This window comes from Triticum dicoccoides, chromosome 1A (assembly GCF_002162155.2).
Source record: "Triticum dicoccoides isolate Atlit2015 ecotype Zavitan chromosome 1A, WEW_v2.0, whole genome shotgun sequence".
NCBI classification, from domain to species: Eukaryota; Viridiplantae; Streptophyta; class Magnoliopsida; order Poales; family Poaceae; genus Triticum; species Triticum dicoccoides.
This window is the reverse complement of record NC_041380.1, coordinates 350,360,628-350,385,067: the sequence shown is the minus strand read 5'-3', so window position 1 is coordinate 350,385,067 and position 24,440 is coordinate 350,360,628. Positions and strand designations below refer to the sequence as shown.

The 24,440-nt window shown below is 44.1% G+C and overlaps 1 protein-coding gene across 1 annotated transcript; it reads left to right on the top strand.

Moving 5' to 3' along the window:
* The first annotated feature begins 22,476 nt into the window (after nt 1-22,476).
* LOC119272380 (probable glutathione S-transferase GSTU6) lies at nt 22,477-23,533 on the top strand. Its single transcript, XM_037553886.1, has 2 exons — nt 22,477-22,883; nt 22,995-23,533. Exons 1-2 carry the CDS (start codon nt 22,554-22,556, stop codon nt 23,367-23,369), a joined length of 705 nt encoding a protein of 234 aa, XP_037409783.1. The 5' UTR covers nt 22,477-22,553; the 3' UTR covers nt 23,370-23,533.
* Nucleotides 23,534-24,440: the final 907 nt, after the last annotated feature.

Genomic DNA, 24,440 nt, shown 5'->3' with positions numbered 1-24,440 from the left:
TGAGTAAGACTCAATGCCCGACCACTGCAGAAGATAGAGAGAAGATGAAAGATGTTCCCTATGCTTCAGCCATAGGCTCTATCATGTATGCAATGTTGTATACCAGACCTGATGTGTGCCTTGCTATAAGTTTATCTGGGAGGTACCAAAGTAATCCAGGAGTGGATCACTAGACAGCGGTCACGAACATCCTAAAATACCTGAAAAGGACTAAGGATATGTTTCTCGTTTATGGAGGTGACAAAGAGCTAGTCGTAAATGGTTACGTCGATGCAAGCTTTGACACTGATCCGCACGATTCTAAATTGCAAACCGGATACGTGTTTACATTGAACGGTGGAGCTGTCAGTTGGTGCAGTTCTAAACAAAGCATCATGGCGGGATCTACGTGTGAAGCAGAGTACATAGCTGCTTCGGAAGCAGCAAATGAAGGAGTCTGGATGAAGGAGTTCATATCCGATCTAGGTGTCATACCTAGTGCATCGGGTCCAATGAAAATCTTTTGTGACAATACTCATGCAATTGCCTTGGCAAAGGAATCCAAATTTCACAAGAGAACCAAGCACATCAAGAGACGCTTCAACTCCATTCGTGATCTAGTCCAGGTGGGAGACATAGAAATTTGCAAGATACATACGGATCTAAATGTTGTAGACCCGTTGACTAAGCCTCTTCCACGAGCAAAACATGATCAGCACCAAGACTCCATGGGTGTTAGAATCATTACCGTGTAATCTAGATTATTGACTCTAGTGCAAGTGGGAGACTGAAGCAAATATGCCCTAGAGGCAATAATAAAGTTATTATTTATTTCCTTATATCATGATAAATGTTTATTATTCATGCTAGAATTGTATTAACCAGAAACATAATACTTGTGTGAATACATAGACAAACAGAGTGTCACTAGTATGCCTCTACTTGACTAGCTCGTTGATCAAAGATGGTTATGTTTCCTATCCATTGACATGAGTTGTCATTTTATTAACAGGATCACATCATTGGGAGAATGATGTGATTGACTTGACCCATTCCGTTAGCTTAGCACTCGATCGTTTAATATGTTGCTATTGCTTTCTTCATGACTTATACATGTTCCTATGACTATGAGATTATGCAACTCCCGTTTACCGGAGGAACGCTTTGTGTGCTACCAAAGGTCACAACGTAACTGGCTGATTATAAAGGTGCTCTACAGGTGTCTCCGAAGGTACTTGTTGGGTTGGCATATTTCGAGATTAGGATTTGTCACTCCGATTGTCGGAGAGGTATCTCTGGGCCCTCTCGGTAATGCACATCACTTAAGCCTTGCAAGCATTGCAACTAATGAGTTAGTTGCGAGATGATGTATTACAGAACGAGTAAAGAGACTTGCCGATAACGAGATTGAACTAGGTATTGAGATACCGACGATCGAATCTCGGGCAAGTAACATACCGATGACAAAGGGAACAACGTATGTTGTTATGTGGTCTGACCGATAAAGATCTTCGTAGAATATGTGGGAGCCAATATGAGCATCCAGGTTCCTCTATTGGTTATTGACCGGAGACGTGTCTCGGTCATGTCTACGTAGTTCTTGAACCCGTAGGGTCCGCACGCTTAAAGTTTCGATGATGGTTATATTATGAGTTTTGATGTACCGAAGGTTGTTCGGAGTCTCGGATGTGATCACGGACATGACGAGGAGTCTCAAAATGGTCGAGACATGAAGATTGATATATTGGAAGCCTATATTTGGATATCGGAAGTGTTCCAGGTGAAATCGGGATTTTACCGGAGTACCGAGGGGTTACCGGAACCCCCCGAGGGCTTAATGGGCCATAGTGGGCCTTTGTGGAGAATAGGAGAGGCGGCCAGGGCAGGGCCGTGCACCCCTCCCCCTAGTCTGAATAGGACAAGGAGAGAGGGGCGCCCCCCTTTCCTTCCTCTCTCCCTCCTCTCTCCCCCTCCACTCCTAATCCAACAAGGAAAAGGGAGGGAGTCCTACTCCTGGTGGGAGTAGGACTCCTCTTGGCACGCCCCCTCCTGGCCGGCCGCACCTCCCCCCTTGCTCCTTTATATACGAGGGCAGGGGGCACCATAGAGACACAACAATTGATCGTTTGATCTTTTAGTCGTGTGCGGTGCCCCCCTCCACCATAGTCCACCTCGATAATACTGTAGCGGTGCTTAGGAGAAGCCCTGCATCGATAGAACATCATCATCATCACCACGCCATCGTGCTGACGAAACTCTCCCTCAACACTCGGCTGGATCAGAGTTCGAGGGACGTCATCGAGCTGAACGTGTGCTGAACTCGGAGGTGCCGTGCTTCGGTACTTGATCGGTCGGATCGTGAAGACGTACGACTACATCAACCGCGTTGTGCTAACGCTTCCGCTTTCGGTCTACGAGGGTACGTGGACAAACACTCTTCTCTCTCGTTGCTATGCATCACCATGATCTTGCGTGTGCGTAGGAAACTTTTTGAAATTACTACATTCCCCAACAAATTATGCTACTGTTATGATTGTGTTTTTGTGTGTGTTTTAATTAGTGTTTGTGTCAAGTAAAGCCTTTAGAGTCTTCTTGGGCAATAGTTGTTTGATCTTGCTGAAAAAACCAGAAAGTTTGCGCTCATGGAATTAATTTTAATCTTTTACCAGAGAGCGATAAAATACCCATTCCACTTGAAGTAGATCAATATACAAATTTCTCAGGCCGTCCTAATTTTTCAGAGTTTTTGGAGTTACAGAATTATTCCAAATAGTCAGATTGCTACAGACTGTTCTGTTTTGACAGATTCTGTTTTCTTTGTGTTGTGTGCTAATTTTGATGGCTCTATGGTTTTCTTGGATGATTTTTTTCCATAGAAAAGTTGGAATACAATAGATATAATACAAAAACAAAATATGAATTGGTTTGATACATCACTTATAGTAGTGGTTTATTAATTTCATACTAACGAATATTACGAAGGCTTTGTTGAGTTTTGTGTGATTGAAGTTTTCAAGTTTTGGGTTATCTTACGATGGATGAAGGAAGGATGTAAAGAGCCTAAGCTTGGGGATGCCCCGACATCCAAAGCTATTATCCAAGAATGAGCAACCAACTAAGCTTGGGATGCTCCCGAGTGGCATCCCCGCTTTCTTCCAACAACTATCGGTAGTTTACTCGAGACTATATTTTTATTCGTCACATGATATGTGTTTTGCTTGGAGCGTTTTGTGTGATATGTGTCTTTTCTTGTTTTATTTTGTGTTTTAAGTTATCAATCCTTGCTGGACACACCTATTTGAGAGAGCCAAAATTATGTCATGACTTGTTAGAATTGCTCTCTATGCTTCACTTAAATCTTTTATGAGCTAGGACTTGCTCTAGTGCTTCACTTATATCTTTTTGAGCATGGTGTGCTTAGTATTTTTAAAGAAATTCTCTCTTGCTTCACTTAGATTTATTTGAGAGTTAGTAAAATTTTGAAAATTTCTCTCTTGCTTCACTTAAATTATTTTGAGAGAAAGAAAATTTGTTTTGCTCATGATCTTCACTTATATTTGTTTGAGCTTATAAAAAGCAACTCATGAAAATTAGTGCCAAAGTGATAGATATCCAAGAAGGATAAAGTAAAATAAAATGTCATGAAGATTGCTACCTCTTGAGCACTGCATTGGATTTCCCCAAAGAGGAGAGGATGATGCAGCAAAGTAGCGTAAGTATTTCCCTCAGTTTTTAAGAACCAAGGTATCAATCCAGTAGGAGGCCACGCGCGAGTCCCTCGTACCTACACAAAACAAATAGCTCAACGCAACCAACGCGATTAGGGGTTGTCAATCCCTTCACGGTCACTTACGAGAGTGAGATCTGATAGAGATGATAGATAATATTTTTAGTATTTTTGATATAAAGATGCAAAGTAAAATAAAAGGTAAAGTAGAAATCAAAGCAATAATAAAGTAATTGGAAGATTGATATGATGAGAATAGACCCGGGGGCCATAGGTTTCACTAGTGGCTTCTCTCAAGAGCATAAGTATTTCTACGGTGGGTGAACAAATTACTGTTAAGCAATTGACAGAATTGAGCATAGTTATGAGAATATCTAGGTATGATCATGTATATAGGCATCACGTCCGAGACAAGTAGAGCGACTCCTGCCAGCATCTACTACTATTACTCCACTCATCGACCGCTATCCAACATGCATCTAGAGTATTAAGTTAATGAAAACAAAGTAACGCCTTAAGCAAGATGACATGATGTAGAGGAATAAATTCATGCAATATGATAAATACCCCATCTTGTTATCCTCGATGGCAACAATACAATACGTGCCTTGCTGCCCCTATTGTCACTGGGAAAGGACACCGCAAGATTGAACCCAAAGCTAAGCACTTCTCCCATTGCAAGAAAAACCAATCTAGTAGGCCAAACCAAATTGATAATTCGAAGAGACTTGCAAATATAACCAATCACACATAAAATAATTCAGAGAAGATTCAAATATTATTCGTAGATAATCTTGATCATAAACCAACAATTCATCGGTCTCAACAAACACACCGCAAAAAGAAGATTGCATCGAATAGATCTCCAGGAGAGAGGGGGAGAACATTGTATTGACATCCAAAAAGAGTGAAGAAGTCATCTAGCTACTAACTATGGACCCGAAGGTATGAGGTAAACTACTCACACTTCATCGGAGGGGCTATGGTGTTGATGTAGAAGCCCTCCGTGATCGATTCCCCTTCCGGCGGAGCTCCGGAACAGGCCCCAAGATGGGATCTCGTGGGTACATAAGGTTGCGGCGGTGGAATTAGGTTTTTGGCTCCGTATCTGATCGTTTGGGGGTACGTAGGTATATATAGGAGGAAGGAGTACGTCGGTGGAGCTTTGAGGGGCCCACGACGCAGGGGGCGCGCCCTAGGGGGGGGCCTCCACCCTTGTGACTGCCTCGTGGCTTTCTTGACGGATGGTCCAAGTCTCCTGAGTCTTATCTGATGAGAAAATCACGTTCCCGAAGGTTTTATTCCGTTTGGACTCCGTTTGATATTCCGTTTCTTTGAAACACTGAAATAGGCCAAAAACAACAATTCTGGGCTGGGCCTCCGGTTAATAGGTTAGTCTCAAAAGTAATACAAAAGTGGAAAATAAATCCCAATATAGTCCAAAACAGTAGATAATATAGCATGGAGAAATCAAAAATTATAGATAGTTGGAGACGTATCAAAGATCATTGGACAAAATAAACTTGATTCTTAGTAATAGTTTTGAGATATGATGATGTGATATGTGAGTTATGTTGATGAGTAATTATGCTCTAGTAAGAATATTGGTGTTAAGGTTTGTGATTCCCTATGAAAGTACGAAAGTCAATAGTCTTGCAATGAAAATTATATCCTATTTGTGGTGCATTATTTGGTGCTAATTATGCTTAATGCTTGCTTACGAGATTATTCATTTCTTGGTTGGTCGCTTCCCAATCTTTTGCTAGCCTTCATTTTGCACTAAGTATGACCTCTACTTGTGCATCCAAAATCCTTTAAACCAGTTTTGCCACATGAGTCCAGTATATCTACCTATATGCGGTATTCTTTTGCCGTTCTAAGCAAATTTGCATGTGCCATCTCTAATTTTCAAAATAGACTTGTCTTTTGTGTGTTTGTTTCGCCCGCGGAGCGGTGATGGTGGCTAATATTTTCCTTGCTAGATGTGTTATTCTCAACATGAGTGTTTATTCACTTATATTTGCACGAGAGTAAGGCAAAGGTATTAGGGATGCCCAGTCCCTAAATGCAAAAAAAGAAATGAATTTACTTTATGTTTTCAAATAATAAATTCCTTGGAAAGTGTTGGTATGGAGGGTACCCGTGGATACGGTTAGCCATGGCAAGTGAAAGTTATGGTGGAAAAAGGAATAAACTTTATTTTATATTTGGGAACCGCCTATGATATATCTAGCATGGAAAGTGTTCGGAACTCTAAGTTGTTTTCGTTGGTGGGATGGATACACCTCCCAAAATGGTTTTATCTCAAATTTTTCACTTTGAGCTCTGGCACCTCTACAAATGCCTACTTCCCTCTGCGAAGGGACTTTCTTTTACTTTATGCAATTTTTATTTTGAAATTTGAGTCTCCATCTTCTCTTATAAAAAGCACCAACTAGGAGGCAATATGATCATGCTTAAGTATTGGGTGTAGTTAATATTCGAGTGTGTTTCATAATGGATCAATGTTTGAGCATGATGGACTAGGGATAACTTATTTTAGCGTTGATATTTTGAAAGACATGGTTGCTTGTTGATATGCTTGAGTATCTAAATTATTATGTCAAAACTATACTATTGCTTTGAATCACATAAAAGTCCAAATGTCCATGCTATAAAGAAAAAAATATGATATGCCTTGATGAACAACACTCCACATCAAAAATTATGTTTTTATCACTTACCTACTCGAGGACGAGTAGGAGTTAAGCTTGGGGATGTTGATACGTCTCCAACGTATCTATAATTTTTGATTGTTCCATGTTGTTTCTTATCAATCTTGGATGTTTTATAATCATTTTATAGTCATTTTATATCATTTTTGGTACCAACCTATTGACATAGTGCCCAGTGCCAGTTCCTGTTTTCCATGTCTTTTACATCGCAGGAAATCAATATCAAACGGAGTCCAAATGGAACGAAACTTTATGATGGTTTTTTATGGGCCAGAAGAAAGGGAATGGACCCTGGTTGCACCTGGGGGTGCCCCGAGGGGGGCACAACTCACAAGGGCGCCAGGAGGCCCTGGCGTGCCCAGGTGGGTTGTGCCCACCTCGGGTGCCCCCCGGACCGCCTCTTTGCTCTATAAATACCCAAATATTCCCAAAACCCTAGGGGAGTCGACGAAATATTCATCTAGCCGCCGCAGAGTCTAGAAACACCAGATCCAATCTAAACACCATCACAGAGGGGTTCACCACTTCCATTGGTGCCTCTCCGATGATGCGTGAGTAGTTCTTTCTAGACCTTTGGGTCCGTAGTTAGTAGCTAGATAGCTTCATCTCTCTCTCTCTCTTGATCCTCAATACAATGGTCTCTTGGAGATCCATATGATGTAACTCTTTTGTGGTGTGTTTGTTGGGATGGATGAACTTCGAGTTTATGATCAGATCTATGTTTTTATATCCATGAAAGTATTTGAGTTTCTTTGATCTCTTTTATGCATGATCTCCTATAGCCTCGTATTTCTTCTCCGATATTTGGGTTTTGTCTGGCCAACTCGATCTATTTATCTTGCAATGGGAAGAGGTGTCCGGTAGTGGGTTCGATCTTACGGTGCTTGATCCCAGTGACAGAAAGGGAACCGACACGTATGTATCGTTGCTACTAAGGATAAAAAGATGAGATCTATATCTACCACCATATAGATAAACAGATCTTGTCTACATCATGTCATCGTTCTTATTGCATTACTCCGTTTTTTCATGAACTTAATACATTAGATGCATGCTAGATAGCGGTCGATGTGTGGAGTAATAGTAGTAGATGTAGGCAGGAGTCGGTCTACTAATCTTGGACATGATGCCTATGTAATGATCATTGCCTGGATATCATCATAATTATTTGATGTTCTATCAATTGCTCAACAGTAATTTGTTTACCCACCATTTGCTATTTTCCTCGAGAGAAGCCACTAGTGAAACCTACGGCCCTCGGGTCTTATTTCTCATATATTTGCCTTTGCGATCTACTTTTTCCTTGCTTTTATTTTTAGATCTATTAAATCAAAAATCCAAAAATACCTTGCTGCAATTTATTTTATTTAGCGTTCTATCTATGAATATTTACAATTTTCTTTCGTCACAAGCCGATTTCTGGCGCCGTTACCCGAACGGGATTAACAACCCCTTTAACTCGTCGGGTTGCGAGGTGTTGTTATTTGTGTGCAGAGGCTGTTTACATTGTGTTGCTTGGTTCTTCTACTGGTTCGATACCTTGGTTTCATAACTGAGGAAAATACTCTACCGTCGCTGTGCTACATCATCCCTCTCTCTCCGGGGAAATACCGACGTAGTTCCAGCTGCCTTCATGTACTGACCCAGATATTAATTGGACCTAAATATGTAGTAAACGCCAAATTTTGTTGGCGAGCATGGCCGCCTCAGTTTATTTTTTGCTAGAAATTATCATACTTACAAACTAAATTTGTCATTCTCGCATCAATATAAATTGCCATGAAAACAGTTCGCTTTGTCATGTCCAAAAATCCATGGTCAGATTTTTAGCCTTCCATATTTATTTTAGCAATTCTCGTGAAAAATGCAGTTCACTTGTTTTTGTGCCCACGGCTAATGTTCAAATACCTACTATGTGTTTGTGTGTCAGGCTATAGTTGTACCTGAAAATAGCCGATGGTTAGGTCTTTGAATTGAACATGTGTAACTGGATCTATTAGACAAAGGCAAGCCACGTTCTAAATGTATTCATAATTTTGGGGGTCATTTTCTTATTAAATTATCATTGTTTTATATTGGACTAAACTATTAATAATGCTAGAAAGGCCAGCTTCATGTTTATGTGTATGCGGGTATATCAACATTCATGAATTTAGAAAAATCCAAGAAAATTTAGAGATGATATTTTATTACAGGTGAACACTTGCCAAAAGTGGGGAAAAGGGGCCATAAGCCCACGCGCCCAAGGGTGGCCACCAGGCCCACAAACATCTCATGTCCTCGGGTCTCATACCTAATGTCTATGTATTAACCCAACACCTACCTCAAAATTATTTACCCCTAAAAAAATCTCAAAATTATTTTGTAATTTTCAATCGTTGTTACTTCACAATGAGAGGTGAAAATCAGATGCACCCCTACATTGATATTTGGTCGAGAGTCAACTCTTCTTCGACAATTGATTGTCACTACTCCATGATGTGGTTAAGATTAGTTGTGTTCCAGTCATCTGTTGCATGTTCAGGAGCTTGTGTTTATTCCTATCCAGACACCCGCATCGTCTGGCTCTGGCGGCTTGGGGAAAAACCTAGCCTTCCGCTGCCGGCCCTCCCCATCGACTCCTCCCGCCGCCGCCTCCGCTGACCCCCTACCGCGGTGGCGGCGGGCCCCGCTCCCGATGGAGGGTCAGGATCTCCAGCCATCTGCGGGCGGCGAAGCGCGTGCACTTGGGCGCAGCTCGGTGCTGTGGGGCGCTGGGGCAGCGGCCTCGGTCCGGATCTCGATGGGGCCTGGGCGTGGACTTCATGCACGGCAGTGTACGGCTGTGGCTGCGCGCTTTGATCGCGGTGGCGCTCGGCGCTGGATGCGTGCGCGGGGCACGGATCGATGGCTGGTCTGGCGGCGACTCGTGCAGGTTGGGCACGACGACTCGCAGGGGGCGGCGAATGGCTTCTCCGGAGTGCGAGGTGTGCTGTGGGTGGCCCTGCCTGTCCTCTGTTCTGCTACTTCGATGGAGGGGCTTCGGTCTGGATCAGAGTATCTCAGATCTTGCTGATGTCTCCTGCGATGCGGTGTTTGTTCCTGCGGTGGTGGTGGTCGCGGTGGTGCTACGGTGGTGGGCGGCGGCTACAGCCAGGGAGGTTGAGCGTGTCTGGTCGTGGTGAACCAAGGGTCCTGCGGCCGGAGTGATGTTGCTGTAAGCAGGGGGGGCGGTTGGTGGACGGTGGTGGTTGGTGGTTGGCACAACTCTAGGAGAAATCCTTGCTCCGGTCCCCATGGGAGCCAATGATGGTGGCGTCCACGGGTGCCGCGGTTTTTCTGGGAAGCATCGTTGTGGAGGTGTGCCCATGCTTCCCACTGCTTTGGCTCCGGAGGGAATCCTCAGGTCCGTTGGATCGGGCGATGGAGGCGTCTTCATGTCTTCTCCTCCTTAGGTGCATCGTCTCGGAGTGGGCTACAACTAGGAGACCGGCGGATGCGTCATCTTTGCCATGGATGGCGGCATCTTCGTCGTGTGGTTCGTTGAGGCGGGGCATGGTTTATGTTTGGCAACGATGATGGCATTGAGAGGAGCTTGGGTCGTAGCGTGGACTTCGGTAGTCGGTTCTTCCTGGCGTGTTCGAGGTGCTCTTCTGTTGCTTGCTTGGTTGTTTTGAAGTCGGAGTTGCGGTGGAGCGTGTCCAGGTGGCGACGATGACGGGCGCTTGATGGTCATTTGTGGAGGGCACAGTCGGCACAAGTCATGCATATTTCTCTTATGAAGCTCGTTGTCAAAGTTGGAGCTATCGGTTGCTCGCGCGTGTGGCCTTCTATTGGCATGTGCCGTCATGGCTTCTTGGCGCTATTTGCGGGTTGGCTTCGATGTTCGAGCTTGATACATCTCCAACGTATCTATAATTTATGAAATATTCATGATGTTATATTATCATTATTGGATATTTTATAATCATTTTATAGCAACTTTATATCATATTTTGGGACTAACCTATTGACATAGTACCAGTGTCAGTTGTTGTTTTTCGCTTGTTTTTTTACATCACAGAAAATCAATATCAAACGAAGTCCAAACGCAGCAAAATTTTTGGAGATTTTTTCTGGACCAGAAGACACAACTTGGGCCAAAGAAGTACCAGAGGGGTGGCCCGAGGGGCGGGCATGATACGTCTCCAACGTATCTATAATTTTTGATTGCTCCATGCTATTATATCATCTATTTTGGATGTCAATGGGCTTTATTTTACACTCTTATATCATTTTTGGGACTAACCTACTAACCGGAGGCCCAACCCAAATTGCTGTTTTTTTTTGCCTATTTTAGGGTTTCGCCGAAAAGGAATATCAAACGGAGTCCAAACGGAATGAAACCTTCGGGAACGTGATTTTCTCAACAAACGTGATCCAGGAGACTTGGAGTGGGCGTCAAGAAACAATGGAGGAAGCCACGAGGCAGGGGGCGCGCCTACCCCCCCTTGGCGCGCCCTCCACCCTCATGGCCCCCCGTTGCTCCACCGACGTACTTCTTCCTCCTATATATATCCACGTACCCCCTCAAACATCCAGGAGCACCGCAAAAACCTAATTCCACTACCGCAACCTTCTGTACCCGAGAGATCCCATCTCAGGGCCTTTTCCGGGGCTTCGTCGGAGGGGGCATTGATCATGGAGGGCCTCTACATCAACTCCATGGCCTCTCCGGTGATGTGTGAGTAGTTTACTTCAGACCTACGGGTCCATAGTTATTAGCTAGATGGATTCTTCTCTCTCTTTGGATCTCAATAGAAAGTTCTCCTCGATCTTCTTGTAGATCTATTCGATGTAATCCTCTTTTTCGGTGTGTTTGTCGAGATCCGATGAATTGTGGGTTTATGATCCAGATTATCTATGAACAATATTTGATTCTCCTCTGAATTCTTTTATGTATGATTGGTTTATCTTTGCAAGTCTCTTTGAATTATCAGTTTGGTTTGGCCTACTAGATTGATCTTTCTTGCAATGGGAGAAGTGCTTAGCTTTGGGTTCAATCTTGCGGTGCTCGATCCCAGTGACAGAAAGGGAACCGACACGTATTGTATTGTTGCCATCGAGGATAAAAATATGGGGTTTATATCATATTGCATGAGTTTATCCCTCTACATCATGTCATCTTCCTTAAAGCACTACTCTGTTCTTATGAACTTAATACTCTAGATGCATGCTGGATAGCGGTCGATGTGTGGAGTAATAGTAGTAGATGCAGAATCATTTCGGTCTACTTGTCGCGGACTTGATGCCTATATACATGATCATACCTAGATAATCTGATAACTATGCTCAATTCTATCAATTGCTCGACAGTAATTCATGTACCCACCGTAATACTTATGCTCTTGAGAGAAGCCACTAGTGAAACCTATGGCTCCCGGGATTATCTTCCATCATATTAATCTTCCAACACCTAGTTATTTCCTTTGCTGTTTATTTTACTTTGCATCTTTATTTCTCTTTATCATAAAAATGCCAAAAATATTATCTTATCATATCTATCAGATCTCACTCTCGTAAGTGACCGTGAAGGGCTTGACAACCTCTTTATCGCGTTGGTTGCGAGGTTCTTATTTGTTTGTGTTGGTGCGTGGGACTTGAGCGTGATCTCCTACTGAATTGATACCTTGGTTTTCAAAAACTGAGGGAAATACTTACGCTACTTTGCTGCATCACCCTTTTCTCTTCAAGGAAAAACCAACGCAGTGCTCAAGAGGTAGCAAGAGGATTTCTCGCACCGTTGCCGGGGAGATTCGTGCCAAGTCAAGTCAGGATTTGACTCCCAACAAAGATTCATTTCTGGCGCCATTGCTAAGTCAAAAACATACCAAGTACCCATCACAAACTCTTATCCCTCGCATTACATTATTTGCCATTTGCCTCTCGTTTTCCTCTCCCCCACCTCACCCTTGCCATTTTTGTTCGCCCTCTCTTTCCCGTTTGTCACTTTCTTGCTTGCCTTGCCGTTATGGCTATTCCTCTATCTTCTCCGTTGTCTCACGAGAATGAAGTTCTTAATTTTAAGCAAAGGGAGGGAGAAAATCTAAAAGATGCTTGGTATAGAATTTGCAATGCTCAAAATAGATCTATCAGGAAGCAATCTACTTCCGTTCTTCTCCGCAATTTCTATATAGGCACTACTCCTTGGTAAAGATATATTCTTGATACCATTACCGGAAGGAATTTCTTGGGTAGCCACTTTTGATTCTTATAACGCTATGATAGATTTGTTTGGCTCACCACCTCTTTTGGTTAATGGAACTATGTTAACTTTGGAACATGTGATGCAAAGGCTTGAAATTATTGAGAATAAAATTGCTACTGTAGAGTTGATTGAGAATTTGGATAAAAATATCCACAACCAAATTACCCAATATGGATCTAAGGTGGGAGTTACTCTGACAATTTTGAAGGAAAAAGAACCCATAGTTAATGAAAGAATAGATCAAGATTCTACTAGAATCGATAAACTTGAGGGAATTATCACCAACTTGGGATCCACTTTTTCTTCCGTTAAAAATACTCCAAATCCTCCTACTAAAATATCCAAGCTTGTTTATATTCCTAAAAATAAGGGTGAATCATCTAGTAAGGAAACTACAGATATAAAATCAATAAGTGTTCATCCCAATCTTTTTGCTATCATTAAGGAACCGTTTGCTACAAATGATTTTCTTGATTTTATGCCTAGGAGTTTAATAATTAATAAAAATAAAGAAACTCCTAAGATTTCTATGTATCTCATTGAAGAATTACCTACCAAAGATGGCAATACCTAGATCTATCTTCGCTTTTATGCCTAGCTAGTGGTGTTAAACGATAGCGCTTGTTGGGAGGCAACCCAATTTTATTTTTATTCCTTGATTTTTGCTCCGGTTTAGTAATAAATAATTTATCTAGCCTCTGTTTTGGTTGGGTTTTTTGTGTTTAATTAGTGTTTGTGTCAAGTAGAACCATTGGAAAAACTTGGGGAAAGTCTTTTTGATCTTGCTGTAAAAAACAGAAACTTTAGCGCTCACGATAATCACTGACATTTTTATTTGGAAGGTGCTATTTAGTTAATTCTTTTTGCAGATAATTAATAGATAAATTCCTCACGTCCAGTAATTTATTTTAGAATTTTTGGGGTTCCAGAAGTTGTGTTAGCTACAGATTACTACAAACTGTTCTATTTTTGACAGATTCTGTTTTTCTTGTGTTGTTTGCTTATTTTGGTGAATCTATGGCTAGTAAAAGAGTTTATAAACCATAGAGAAGTTGGAATACAGTAGGTTTAACACCAATATAAATCAAGAATGAGTTCATTATAGTACCTTGAATGGGTGTTTTGTTTTCTTTCGCTAACGGAGCTCACGAGATTTTCTATCTTGAGTTTTGTGTTGTGAAGTTTTCAAGTTTTGGGTAAAGCCTTGATGGATTATGGAAGAAAGAGTGGCAAGTGCCTAAGCTTGGGGATTCCCATGACACCCCAAGATAAAATTCAAGGACACCAAAAAGCCTAAGCTTGGGGATGCTCCGGAAGGCATCCCCTCTTTCGTCTTCGTCTATCGGTATCTTTATATTTTTATTCACCACATGATATGTGTTTTTGCTTGGAGCGTATTGTATGATTTGAGTCTTTGCTTTTTAGTTTACCACAATCATCCTTGTTGTACACACCTTTTGAGAGAGACTCACATGATTTGAAATTTAATAGAATACTCTATGTGCTTCACTTATATCTTTTGAGCTATATAGTTTTTTTATCTAGTGCTTCACTTATATCTTTTAGAGCACGGCGATGGTTTTGTTTTATAGAAACTATTGATCTCTCATGATTCACTTATATTACTTAGAGAGTCCATTAGAACAACATGGAAATTTTCTATAATATAAAAACTTTCATAGAAGTGCATTGAATACTATGAGAAGTTTAATACTTGATAATTGTTTTGAGATATGGAGATGGTGATATTAGAGTCATGCTAGTTGAGTAGTTGTGAATTTGAGAAATACTTGTGTTGAAGTTTGTGATTCCTGTAGCATGCACATATGGTGAACCGTTATGTGATCAAGTCGGAGCATGATTTATTTATTGATTGTCTTCCTTATGAATGGCGGTCGGGGACGAGCGATGGTCTTTTCCTACCAATCTATCCCCCAGGAGCATGCGCGTAATACTTTGTTTCGATAACTAATAGATTTTTGCAACAAGTATGTGAGTTCTTTATGACTAATGTTGAGTCCATGGATTATACGCACTCTCATCCTTCCACCATTGCTAGCCTCTCTAGTATCGCGCAACTTTCACCGGTACCATAAACCCACCATATACCTTCCTCAAAACAGCCACTGTACCTACCTATTATGGCATTTCATAGCCATTCCAAGATATATTGCCATGTAACTTTCCACCATTCCATTATTATGACACGCTTCATCATTGTCATATTGCTTGCATGATCATGTAGTTGACATCGTATTTGTGGCAAAGCCACCGTTCATAATTCTTCATACATGTCACTCATGCATCATTGCACATCCTGGTACACCGCCGGAGGCATTCACATAGAGTCATATTTTGTTCTAAGTATTGAGTTGTAATTATTTTGTTGTAAGTAAATAAAGTGTGATGATCATCATTATTAGAGCATTGTCCCAAGTGAGGAAAGGATGATGGAGACTATGATTCCCCCACAAGTCGGGATGAGACTCCGGACAAAAAAAGAAGAGAAATTAGGCCAAAAAAAGAAGAAGGCCCAAATAAAAAATGAGAGAAAAAGAGAGAAGGGACAATGCTACTATCCTTTTTACACACTTGTGCTTCAAAGTAGCACCATGTTCTTCATATAGAGAGTCTCCTATGATATCACTTTCATATACTAGTGGGAATTTTTCATTATAGAACTTGACTTGTATATTCCAATGATGGGCTTCCTCAAAATGCCCTAGGTCTTCGTGAGCAAGCAAGTTGGATGCACACCCACTTAGTTTTTTTCTTTGAGCTTTCATATATTTATAGCTCTAGTGCACCCGTTGCATGGCAATCTCTACTCACTCACATTGATATCTATTGATGGGCATCTCCATAGCCTGTTGATACTCCTAGTTGACGTGAGACTATCTTCTTCTTTTTTGTCTTCTTCACAACCAACATTCTATTCCACCATAGTGTTATATCCATGGCCCACACTCATATATTGCGTGAAGATTGAATAAGTTTGAGAACATCAAAAATATGAAACAATTGCTTGGCTTGTCATCGGGGTTGTGCATGATTTAAATATTTTGTGTGGTGAAGATAGAGCATAGCCAGACTATATGAATTTGTAGGGATAACTTTCTTTGGCCATGTTATTTTGAGAAGACATAATTGCTTAGCTAGTATGCTTGAAGTATTATTATTTTTATGTCAATATTAAACTTTTATCTTGAATCTTTCGGATCTGAACATTCATGCCACAATAAAGAAAAATTACATTGAGAAATATGTTAGAAAGCATTCCACATCAAAAATTCTTCTTTTATCATTTACCTACTCGAGGATGAGTAGGAATTAAGCTTGGGGATGCTTGATACGTCTCCAACGTATCTATAATTTTTTATTGCTCCATGCTATTATATTGTCTATTTTGGATGTCAATGGGCTTTATTTTACACTTTTATATCATTTTTGAGACTAACCTACCCAAATTGCTGTTTTTTTTTGCCTATTTTAGGGTTTCGCCGAAAAGGAATATCAAACGCAGTCCAAACGGAATGAAACCTTCGAGAACGTTATTTTCTCAACAAACGTGATTCGGAAGACTTGGAGTGGGCGTCAAGAAACAACGGAGGAAGCCATGAGGCAGGGGGCGCGCCTACCCCCCTAGGTGCGCCCTCCACCCTCGTGGGCCCCTCATTGCTCCACCGACGTACTTGTTCCTCCTATATATATCCACGTACCCCCCAAACATCGAGGAGCACCACGAAAACCTAATTCCACCGCCGCAACCTTCTGTACCCGAGAGATCCCATCTCGGGGCCTTTTTCAAAGCTCCGTCGAAGGGGGCATTGATCACGGAGGGCCTCTACATCAACTCCATGGCCTCTCCGGTGATGTGTGAGTAGTTTACTTCAGACCTATGGGTCCATAGTTATTAGCTAGATGGCTTCTTCTATCTCTTTGGATCTCAATACAAAGTTCTCCGCGATCTTCTTGGAGATCTATTCGATGTAATCTTCTTTTGTGGTGTGTTTGTCGAGATCCGATGAATTATGGGTTTATGATCCATATTATCTATGAACAATATTTGATTCTCCTCTGAATTCTTTTATGTATGATTGCTTCATCTTTGCAAGTCTCTTCGAATTATCAGTTCGGTTTGGCCTACTAGATTGATCTTTCTTGCAATGGGAGAAGTGCTTAGCTTTGGGTTCAATCTTGTGGTGCTCGATCCCAGTGACAGAAAGGGAACCGACACGTATTGTATTGTTGCCATCGAGTATAAAAAGATGGGGTTTATATCATATTGCATGAGTTTATCCATCTACATCATGTCATCTTCCTTAAAGCATTACTCTGTTCTTATGAACTTAATACTCTAGATGCATGCTGGATAGCGGTCGATGTGTGGAGTAATAGTAGTAGATGCAGAATCATTTCGGTCTACTTGTCGCGGACGTGATGCCTATATACATGATCATACCTAGAAATTCTCATAACTATGCTCAATTCTATCAATTGCTCGACATTAATTCGTTTACCCACCATAATACTTATGCTCTTGAGAGAAGCCACTAGTGAAACCTATGGCCCCCGGGTCTATCTTCCATCATATTAATCTTCCAACACTTAGTTATTTCCTTTGCCGTTTATTTTACTTTGCATATTTATTTCTCTTTATCATAAAAATACCAAAAATATTATCTTATCATATCTACCAGATCTCACTCTCGTAAGTGACCGTGAAGGGCTTGACAACCCCTTTATCGCATTGGTTGTGAGGTTCTTATTTGTTTGTGTAGGTGCGTGGGACTTGAGAGCGTGATCTCCTACTGGATTGATACCTTGGTTCTCAAAAACTGAGGGAAATACTTACGCTACATTGCTGTATCACCCTTTCCTCTTCAAGGGAAAACCAATGCAGTGCTCAAGAGGTAGCAGGGCACAACCCACCAGGGCGCGCCTGGGGTCTAGATTGGTTTTTCATGTCTACACAGGCTTGCGGCGGTGGAACTTCTGATCTATCGACTCCCCTAGGGTTTCTGAAATATTTGACAATTTATAGGGCGAAGAGGCGATGCAGGAGGCCACCGAGGTGGGCAACAGCCCACCAGTGGCCATCTTCATCATCCCGGCGGCCACCTTGATGAGGAGGGAGTAGTCCACCCTCGGGGCTGAGGGTTTGTACTAGTAGCTATGTGTTTAATCTCTCTCTCTCTCTCTCTCTCTCTCTCGTGTTCTTGAGATGTCACGATCATGATTTATTGCGGGCTTTGTTAATATAGTTAGATCATATGGTGTTTTCTCCTTTTTATCTTGTTGTGAATTGATTTTTCCCTTTGAGATTTCATTTTATCGGATTGAATAATTTTATAGATTTGAGAACACTTGATGTATGTCTTGCTATGAATACCCGTGGTGACAATGGGGTATCATATTGATTTACTTGATACGTGTTTTGTCACTCAACTCGTGGATTTCCGAGGTGACATTGGGGTAATCTATGCATAGGGGTTGATGCACGTTCTCGTCTTTGTTTCTCCCGTAGAAGGAATTCTTTGAGGTTCTTTGTGTTGGATTGAGTATTATGAATCTGAAATTGTTTGATGCATATCGTATAATCAACTCACGGATACTCGCGGTGACATTGGAGTATATAGGTGACATTAGAGTTGGTTGATGTGTATCATATGGTGTTATTTTAGTATGAACTCTTGGATAGATCGATTGGAAAGAATAGTTTGGTGTTATTTTAGTACGAACTCTATGATAGATTGATCGGAAATAATAGTTGTGAGGTGGTTTCGTACCCTACAAACAATTTCTTCTTATGTTCTCCGCTAGATAAGAACTTTGAAGTGATTCTTCATCGCACGTGTAGGGATGGTTATATGATCCAATTATATTAGCATTGTTGAGAGATTGCACTAGCGGAAGTACGGACCCTGGGCCTCATTTTCAAACATTTCAATACCATTTGTGATCCGTATTATCAACTTGATGAAGGATGTGTAGATGGTCGGGGCCGTCTAGACGAACCTCATACAAAGCCCAACATCTAAAACCGGAGGCCTCAAGCAACCCGCCCACCGGCGGGTCGGAGGCACAAACCGGTCCAGCATGCTGTAGAGACCGCCTTCACCGTTTTCCGCCGATCCATCTTCAGAATAGGTACCGACACATTAACCTTGCAGCTGAGCACGGTGGGGGCACCTAGGGATTTACCCTTGTTGCACTAGGCACGATAGACGTTGATGGATTTCCCTTGGATTTCAAGATGCCTATGTGCGTTGTTTTCCTAGTTCTGGTGGCCTTGCTCAAGGCCAAGGATGGGGGAGAGCCATTTCTTGAGGTCGTGGTCGACGGTGGCGACAGGAGGCTGTGGCGTAGTAGGATTACGCTGATGGCCAAGGTCGCTAAAAAGAAGAGGAGATGACATGGAGAGGGAGCGCTACGTGAACAAAGGAGGAAGTGATGCTTGAACATGAAATGGATGGGCGGGTGACTCGGGAAAAAGAGGCTAGCTATTTTTCCCTCCCTTGCCCCCCGTTTCCCCCGCGGGTGACTCGGGTGCCCTAAATCAGCTGCCGGCCCCCGCCACCATCGGCGGGTGCCGGCGGGAAAAGCCCGCATGGTGCTGACGGCGGCGGGATCCCTCTTGGTCTCTCCTGGAGCGGTGGTTGTCGGTGTCAAAACCGGCCGATCTCGGGTAGGGGTCCTGAACTGTGCGTCTGAGGATCGAAGATAACAGGAGGCAGGGGACACGATGTTTACCCAGGTTCGGGCCCTCTTAAGGGATGTAATACCCTACTTCCTGCTTGATTTTCTTTGATGAGTATAGGGGGTTACAAGAGTTGATCTACCTCGAGATCGTAATGGCTAAACCCTAGATGTCTAGCCATTATGATTATGATCGCCTCTACGGACTAAACTCTCCAGTTTATATAGACACCGGAGGGTCCTAGGGTTATACAGAGTCGGTTTACAGGTAAAGGAAACTTCATATCCGAACGCCAAAACTTGCCATCCACACAAAGGAGAGTCCCATCCGGACACGGGGGAAGGCCTTCTATCTTGTATCTTCACGGCTCATCAGTCTGACCCATGTCACATAGCCTGGACGCCCGGGGACCCCCTAATCCAGGACTCCCTCAATGGTCATGGGGGACCGCTTCGCCGGCCTGATGGCGGATCGTGATGGCCGACGCGGCGAACGACTGCGCACTGGCGGGATGTGGTGCGGGGCTGCGCGGAGGTCTAGTGGCGGTGTGTCGAGGTGGAGTGCGTAGGCCGGTGGCGGTCTGGTGCTTCTCGCCGTGAGGGAGCCCGTGCCTGGCCAGATCCGTGCCGGCCGGAGGTGAGGATAGATGGTCAGTGCTCGGCGGGTAGCCTGGTGGTGTGGCGGGCCTGGTGGGGCCTGGCAGCGGTGGAGTGGTGCGTTCTTGGTGGCGGCGGTGCTAGCTGGAGGTGCTGGTGAGTCCCACGAGTAGGCTGGTGGGGGCACTTCGATGGCTCGGCCAAGATGGAGTCTTGGCGAGCATCGAGCGACTGGCCAACCCTGTGTGGTGTGGTGAGCGGCGTTGCTCTTTTGCTGGTGTTGCCTGGTTTCTTTCGTGGTGAGGCAGGTCCGGTCGACGCAAGGTTGTCCCATGGTGGCCGACAGCCGCCACGAGCGTCCCGAACCTGGCCGGAGTGCTAGTTGGTTGTGGGTCCTCGTGCAGGTTGGGAGTTGGTGGAGTGGTCGTGGTTACCCTGTCGGGCGGTCGGCCGTCGATCCTCGGCTTTGCATCTACATCGACAAGTATTGTGGTGGCGCCGGTGTGAGGTTTCTTGGACAGTGCCTCTGATTCCATGGAGGTGTGGAGAGGGGCTACACGCAGATGAAAATCTTGCACGGATTCTGCCGGGCGGACAATGATGGCACCCGTGGATGTCATTCTCCTCCTTGGAGGCATCACTGAGCGTGTTTGCCTTTCCCCTCGCGCTCTTGGAATTGGTGGATGTCTCCAGGCGAAAGCCTTGATTCGGCTCTTGGGTCGGCACAATGGTGGCTTCCTCGATGTCGCTCCACTATTGGGAGCATTGTGTTTGGAGACGCGTTGGCCTCCTCATTGCTCTCCTCCGGTGTTCGTCGCTATTCTCATTTGATCCTCCGTGGCGCTATGTACGCCCGTCGTTGGTGTGTCCAAGACGGTGGCTTCACGGAGCGGATCGAGTCCTGCCATCTATCTGCCACTTTCTTCAAGGCGCCCAGGGTGATGGTGCGTCGGCAAGTGATGTTCTGCGGCAGTTGGTGGTCTCGGAGGTTCCAGGCGTCGGTCGAGACGCGGTTCTGTGTATCTCTCTAGGATAGGTTCTTTTGCGTTGTAGCTCGCTTGGCGTGGTGTTTGTCCTTGGTCCTGTTGGGTGTGGTGTTCGTGCTACACTCTTTGTTCGCATCAAGTGGTAGCATTCTTGTAACTATTATTATGCATTCTATAAATCTATGGTACGCTTAGGCGTACTCTCGAGAAAAAAACATGAAATGGGTGGGGATGAGTTGTTTGGTGGGCCGCGCTTAGGGCCAAAGAAACCAACTTAGTTTAATTTTTTCCATAGAACTAGCAAGATGCCCGTGCATTGCATGGAACATCAAGATGCATTTTTTTGATAAAACACCTATTATGATTGACCCATGCGGAAGTAATCTCATGTGTAAAAAGTAATGATATCTCGAGAAAGACGAGAGATAAGGCGAGGAGGAGTGGAGCGTGGTGGTGGTTGGTGATCGAACTGAGCGGAGGCATGGGCATGGACGACGCCGACAACGACCATCATGCCAGATTGTTTCAGAGGCTTATTTTTTTAATTGCTCATCAGTAAGGTTGTGGGAGATAAGGATGAACATGAAAATGCCTTATCTACAAATATGAAGAGAGTTGCACATAGAGTGCTGGGAAGTCGTTCCTTGTACTGTCCTAAACAAATAAATATTTCTTAACTCAATAAAATTAATTAGTGGTAGTTGCAGCAACTTGACATGAACATCATGCATGTCACTAATCAGATAATTCACGCGTTATCTCCTCGAATGTGATATCATTATGCTGACCTGCAGCTTATGTTAAACTAAATATTGCTATACACCTTGTCCTCCAAGCCTGCAATACATACATGCCATGCTGATGACGCAGATAATGACGCCAAATGCTTCAAGAGCAAAAGGTCAGACCTCTCCTCCCCGCAAAAAGAAGAAGAAGGTCAAACCGCTCCTCCAAACGATGTTCTACTCAAACTAAAAAGCGAGGAATCTCGAATAAAAGAAAGGGTTTGAGGAGTTGATCAGTTTTTCCTTTTTAGATTAGGTGAAGATCACCTCTTAACGGAGGTAAAGTTGTGAGGAATATCAACAACAACAAAAAGTTGTGAGGGATAACTCTACTTATCGGGGCTTATATCTTAGGGTTTATCTCAGGTGGTAACATTCATACACAAAAGGTTGTATTCACTAGAAATTTAATTATTCTGTTTGATCCAAATTAATTAACGCACACTTAATACATGAATCGAAGAGAGTATTTAGTTTGGGTTATCTCCGGTCCATTTCACTCTTCAGTTTAAATACGCGATTAAGGAACATATAAATCATCATTGCAATAAAAAACACACGAGGGATTACCGGATATGCTCATATTGTCCGAGTCTTCCTCCGTCAAAATAAAAAGATTTCTGCAAGGGCCAAGTCAACAGTTTCTAGATGGTTCCTGAATCAACTTGTTGCCAAAGATAATCAGAAAACGCACTACAGCCTCGCAGACAACAAAACAAGTCGTGTCATTGCAGGCTTCTAGGCCATATATACACCGCTCCCGGCTCCTCCCCTCCATCTCTAACAGTCAAGTCAAGCACCAAGCCACCAACCACACAAGAGCCGATCAAGACACCAGCAATGGCCGGAGGAGGAAGCGACGAAGTGAAGCTGCTGGGCATGTGGGCGAGCCCGTTCGTCCTTCGCGTCCAGCTCGCGCTCAGCCTCAAGGGCGTCGGCTACGAGTACGTCGAAGAGGACCTCAAGAGCAAGAGCGAGCTGCTCCTCAAGTCCAACCCCGTGCTCCAGAAGGTGCCGGTGCTGATCCACGACGGCAAGCCCGTGTGCGAGTCGTCGGTCATCCTGCAGTACATCGACGAGGCTTTCGCCGGCGTCGGCCCCTCGCTCCTCCCGGAGGAACCCCACGGCCGCGCCGTTGCTCGCTTCTGGGCCGCTTACATCGACGGCACGGTATTATATACATCCCGGCCGCATCGGTTGATTCGTTTCGTTTGAGTGTTTTTTAGCATCTGGTTCGTGGTTTCTTCCGCGCGGTTTTGTGATATAGTTGTAATTGTGCAGCTCGTGAAAGCGTCGTCCCAGGCGTCCATGGCCAAGACGGAGGAGGAGAAGGCCGAGGGGAAGAAGCAGGTGACCGCCGCGGTGGAGACCTTGGAGGGGGCCCTGAGGGACTGCTCTAACGGCAAACCCTTCTTCGGCGGCGACACCGCGGGGTACGTCGACGTGATGCTCGGCGGCCTCCTCGCATGGGTGCACGCGGGCGATAAGATGAAGGGCGTCAAGACCTTCGATCCCGCCACCACTCCGCTCTTGGCTGCGTGGGCGGACAACTTCGGATCGTTGGACGCGGTGGAGGCGGTCATGCCGGACGTGGGCAAGCTGGTCGAGTTTGCCATGGCGATGCACGCTCGCGCCGCAGCCGCCGCTACAAACTAAAGAGACGTGCCTACAATCATATATTGTTTTCTGTATATCGTTTGTGTTATCTCTGTGGAATTTGTGTGCCTATCCATATAATACGTCAATATGTCACATTCGTCGACTTTAAATGTTGAATTTTGTGTTTCATGTTTGAAGATATTTTGAAGGGTTTTGTCAAATTCGTCGTGCCCGGTCGATAGTTTGAAATGTCCTCTGGCCATTAGCTTCATCTCGCAGTTTCACACGATTTCCATGTTGCATATTTTCTGTTTCGACGATCCAAGACGAGTAGACCTACATCTTCTTCATGGGCTATATATATACATATGTGTGGTCTGTTTTAATGACGCTCCTTAATCTCCTTTGCCTAGTCCTTTCTGATGTTTACTCTCTGCCACTGGCGTCCTACTACACTGGCGTTGGCACCGGTGTCGTTCCTTTCGGCCTTCTCTCTCGTCTTACTACGCTCACGGTAGCATGGCGCACACACTGCATTTCTCCTTCCTGACCTTTGTCTAGCGTCCTCCTATTCGTCTCTTCCCACGGACTTTCTCCATGTTGGCGACACTAGCAACTAGATCACCACGTCGCCGATGGGGCCGCTTGCCCATGACAGCATGCTCGTCGCATCGGATGCGGCGCCGTAGCCACCGTCCACCGCAGTAGCTGAGACACTCTGTTCTCGCTAATCATCGTCAACCTAGCCGGATGGACGCACGTTGTGCCCGGCACCACTGTCGCCGTCACCCGGTAGGCCTCCTCGCCCGCGGCCTACACTAACACCGTCATGGCGAGCACACTGTCAAGAAACTCTACTATAACTCTATGTGTTATGTGTAGTTGTTAATTCTTAATAATGTTGCTTGTATGCAACCAAACACCGGGCACTTGCATCAGCCCAGCCAATGCACGCAACCAAACGCGAGGTAAAAATCAACATGGCACCCGTAGGGTTTGGGTATGGGTATTAGGTGCCCATACCCACACCCATCTCAAAAGAATTGGTCCATACCTGTACCCGTACCTGCACCCCGGGTTTCAAACCGTCTCATACCTATACCCGGCTGGGTATGGGTAATACCCGCG

Excerpts from the sequence above, each read along its gene's own strand:
- LOC119272380 (XM_037553886.1), top strand. The coding sequence starts at position 22,554 with ATGGCCGGAGGAGGAAGCGACGAAGTGAAGCTGCTGGGCATGTGGGCG. Across the intron at positions 22,884-22,994 it reads CCGCTTACATCGACGGCACG|CTCGTGAAAGCGTCGTCCCA; the intron begins GTATTATATACA and ends GTAATTGTGCAG.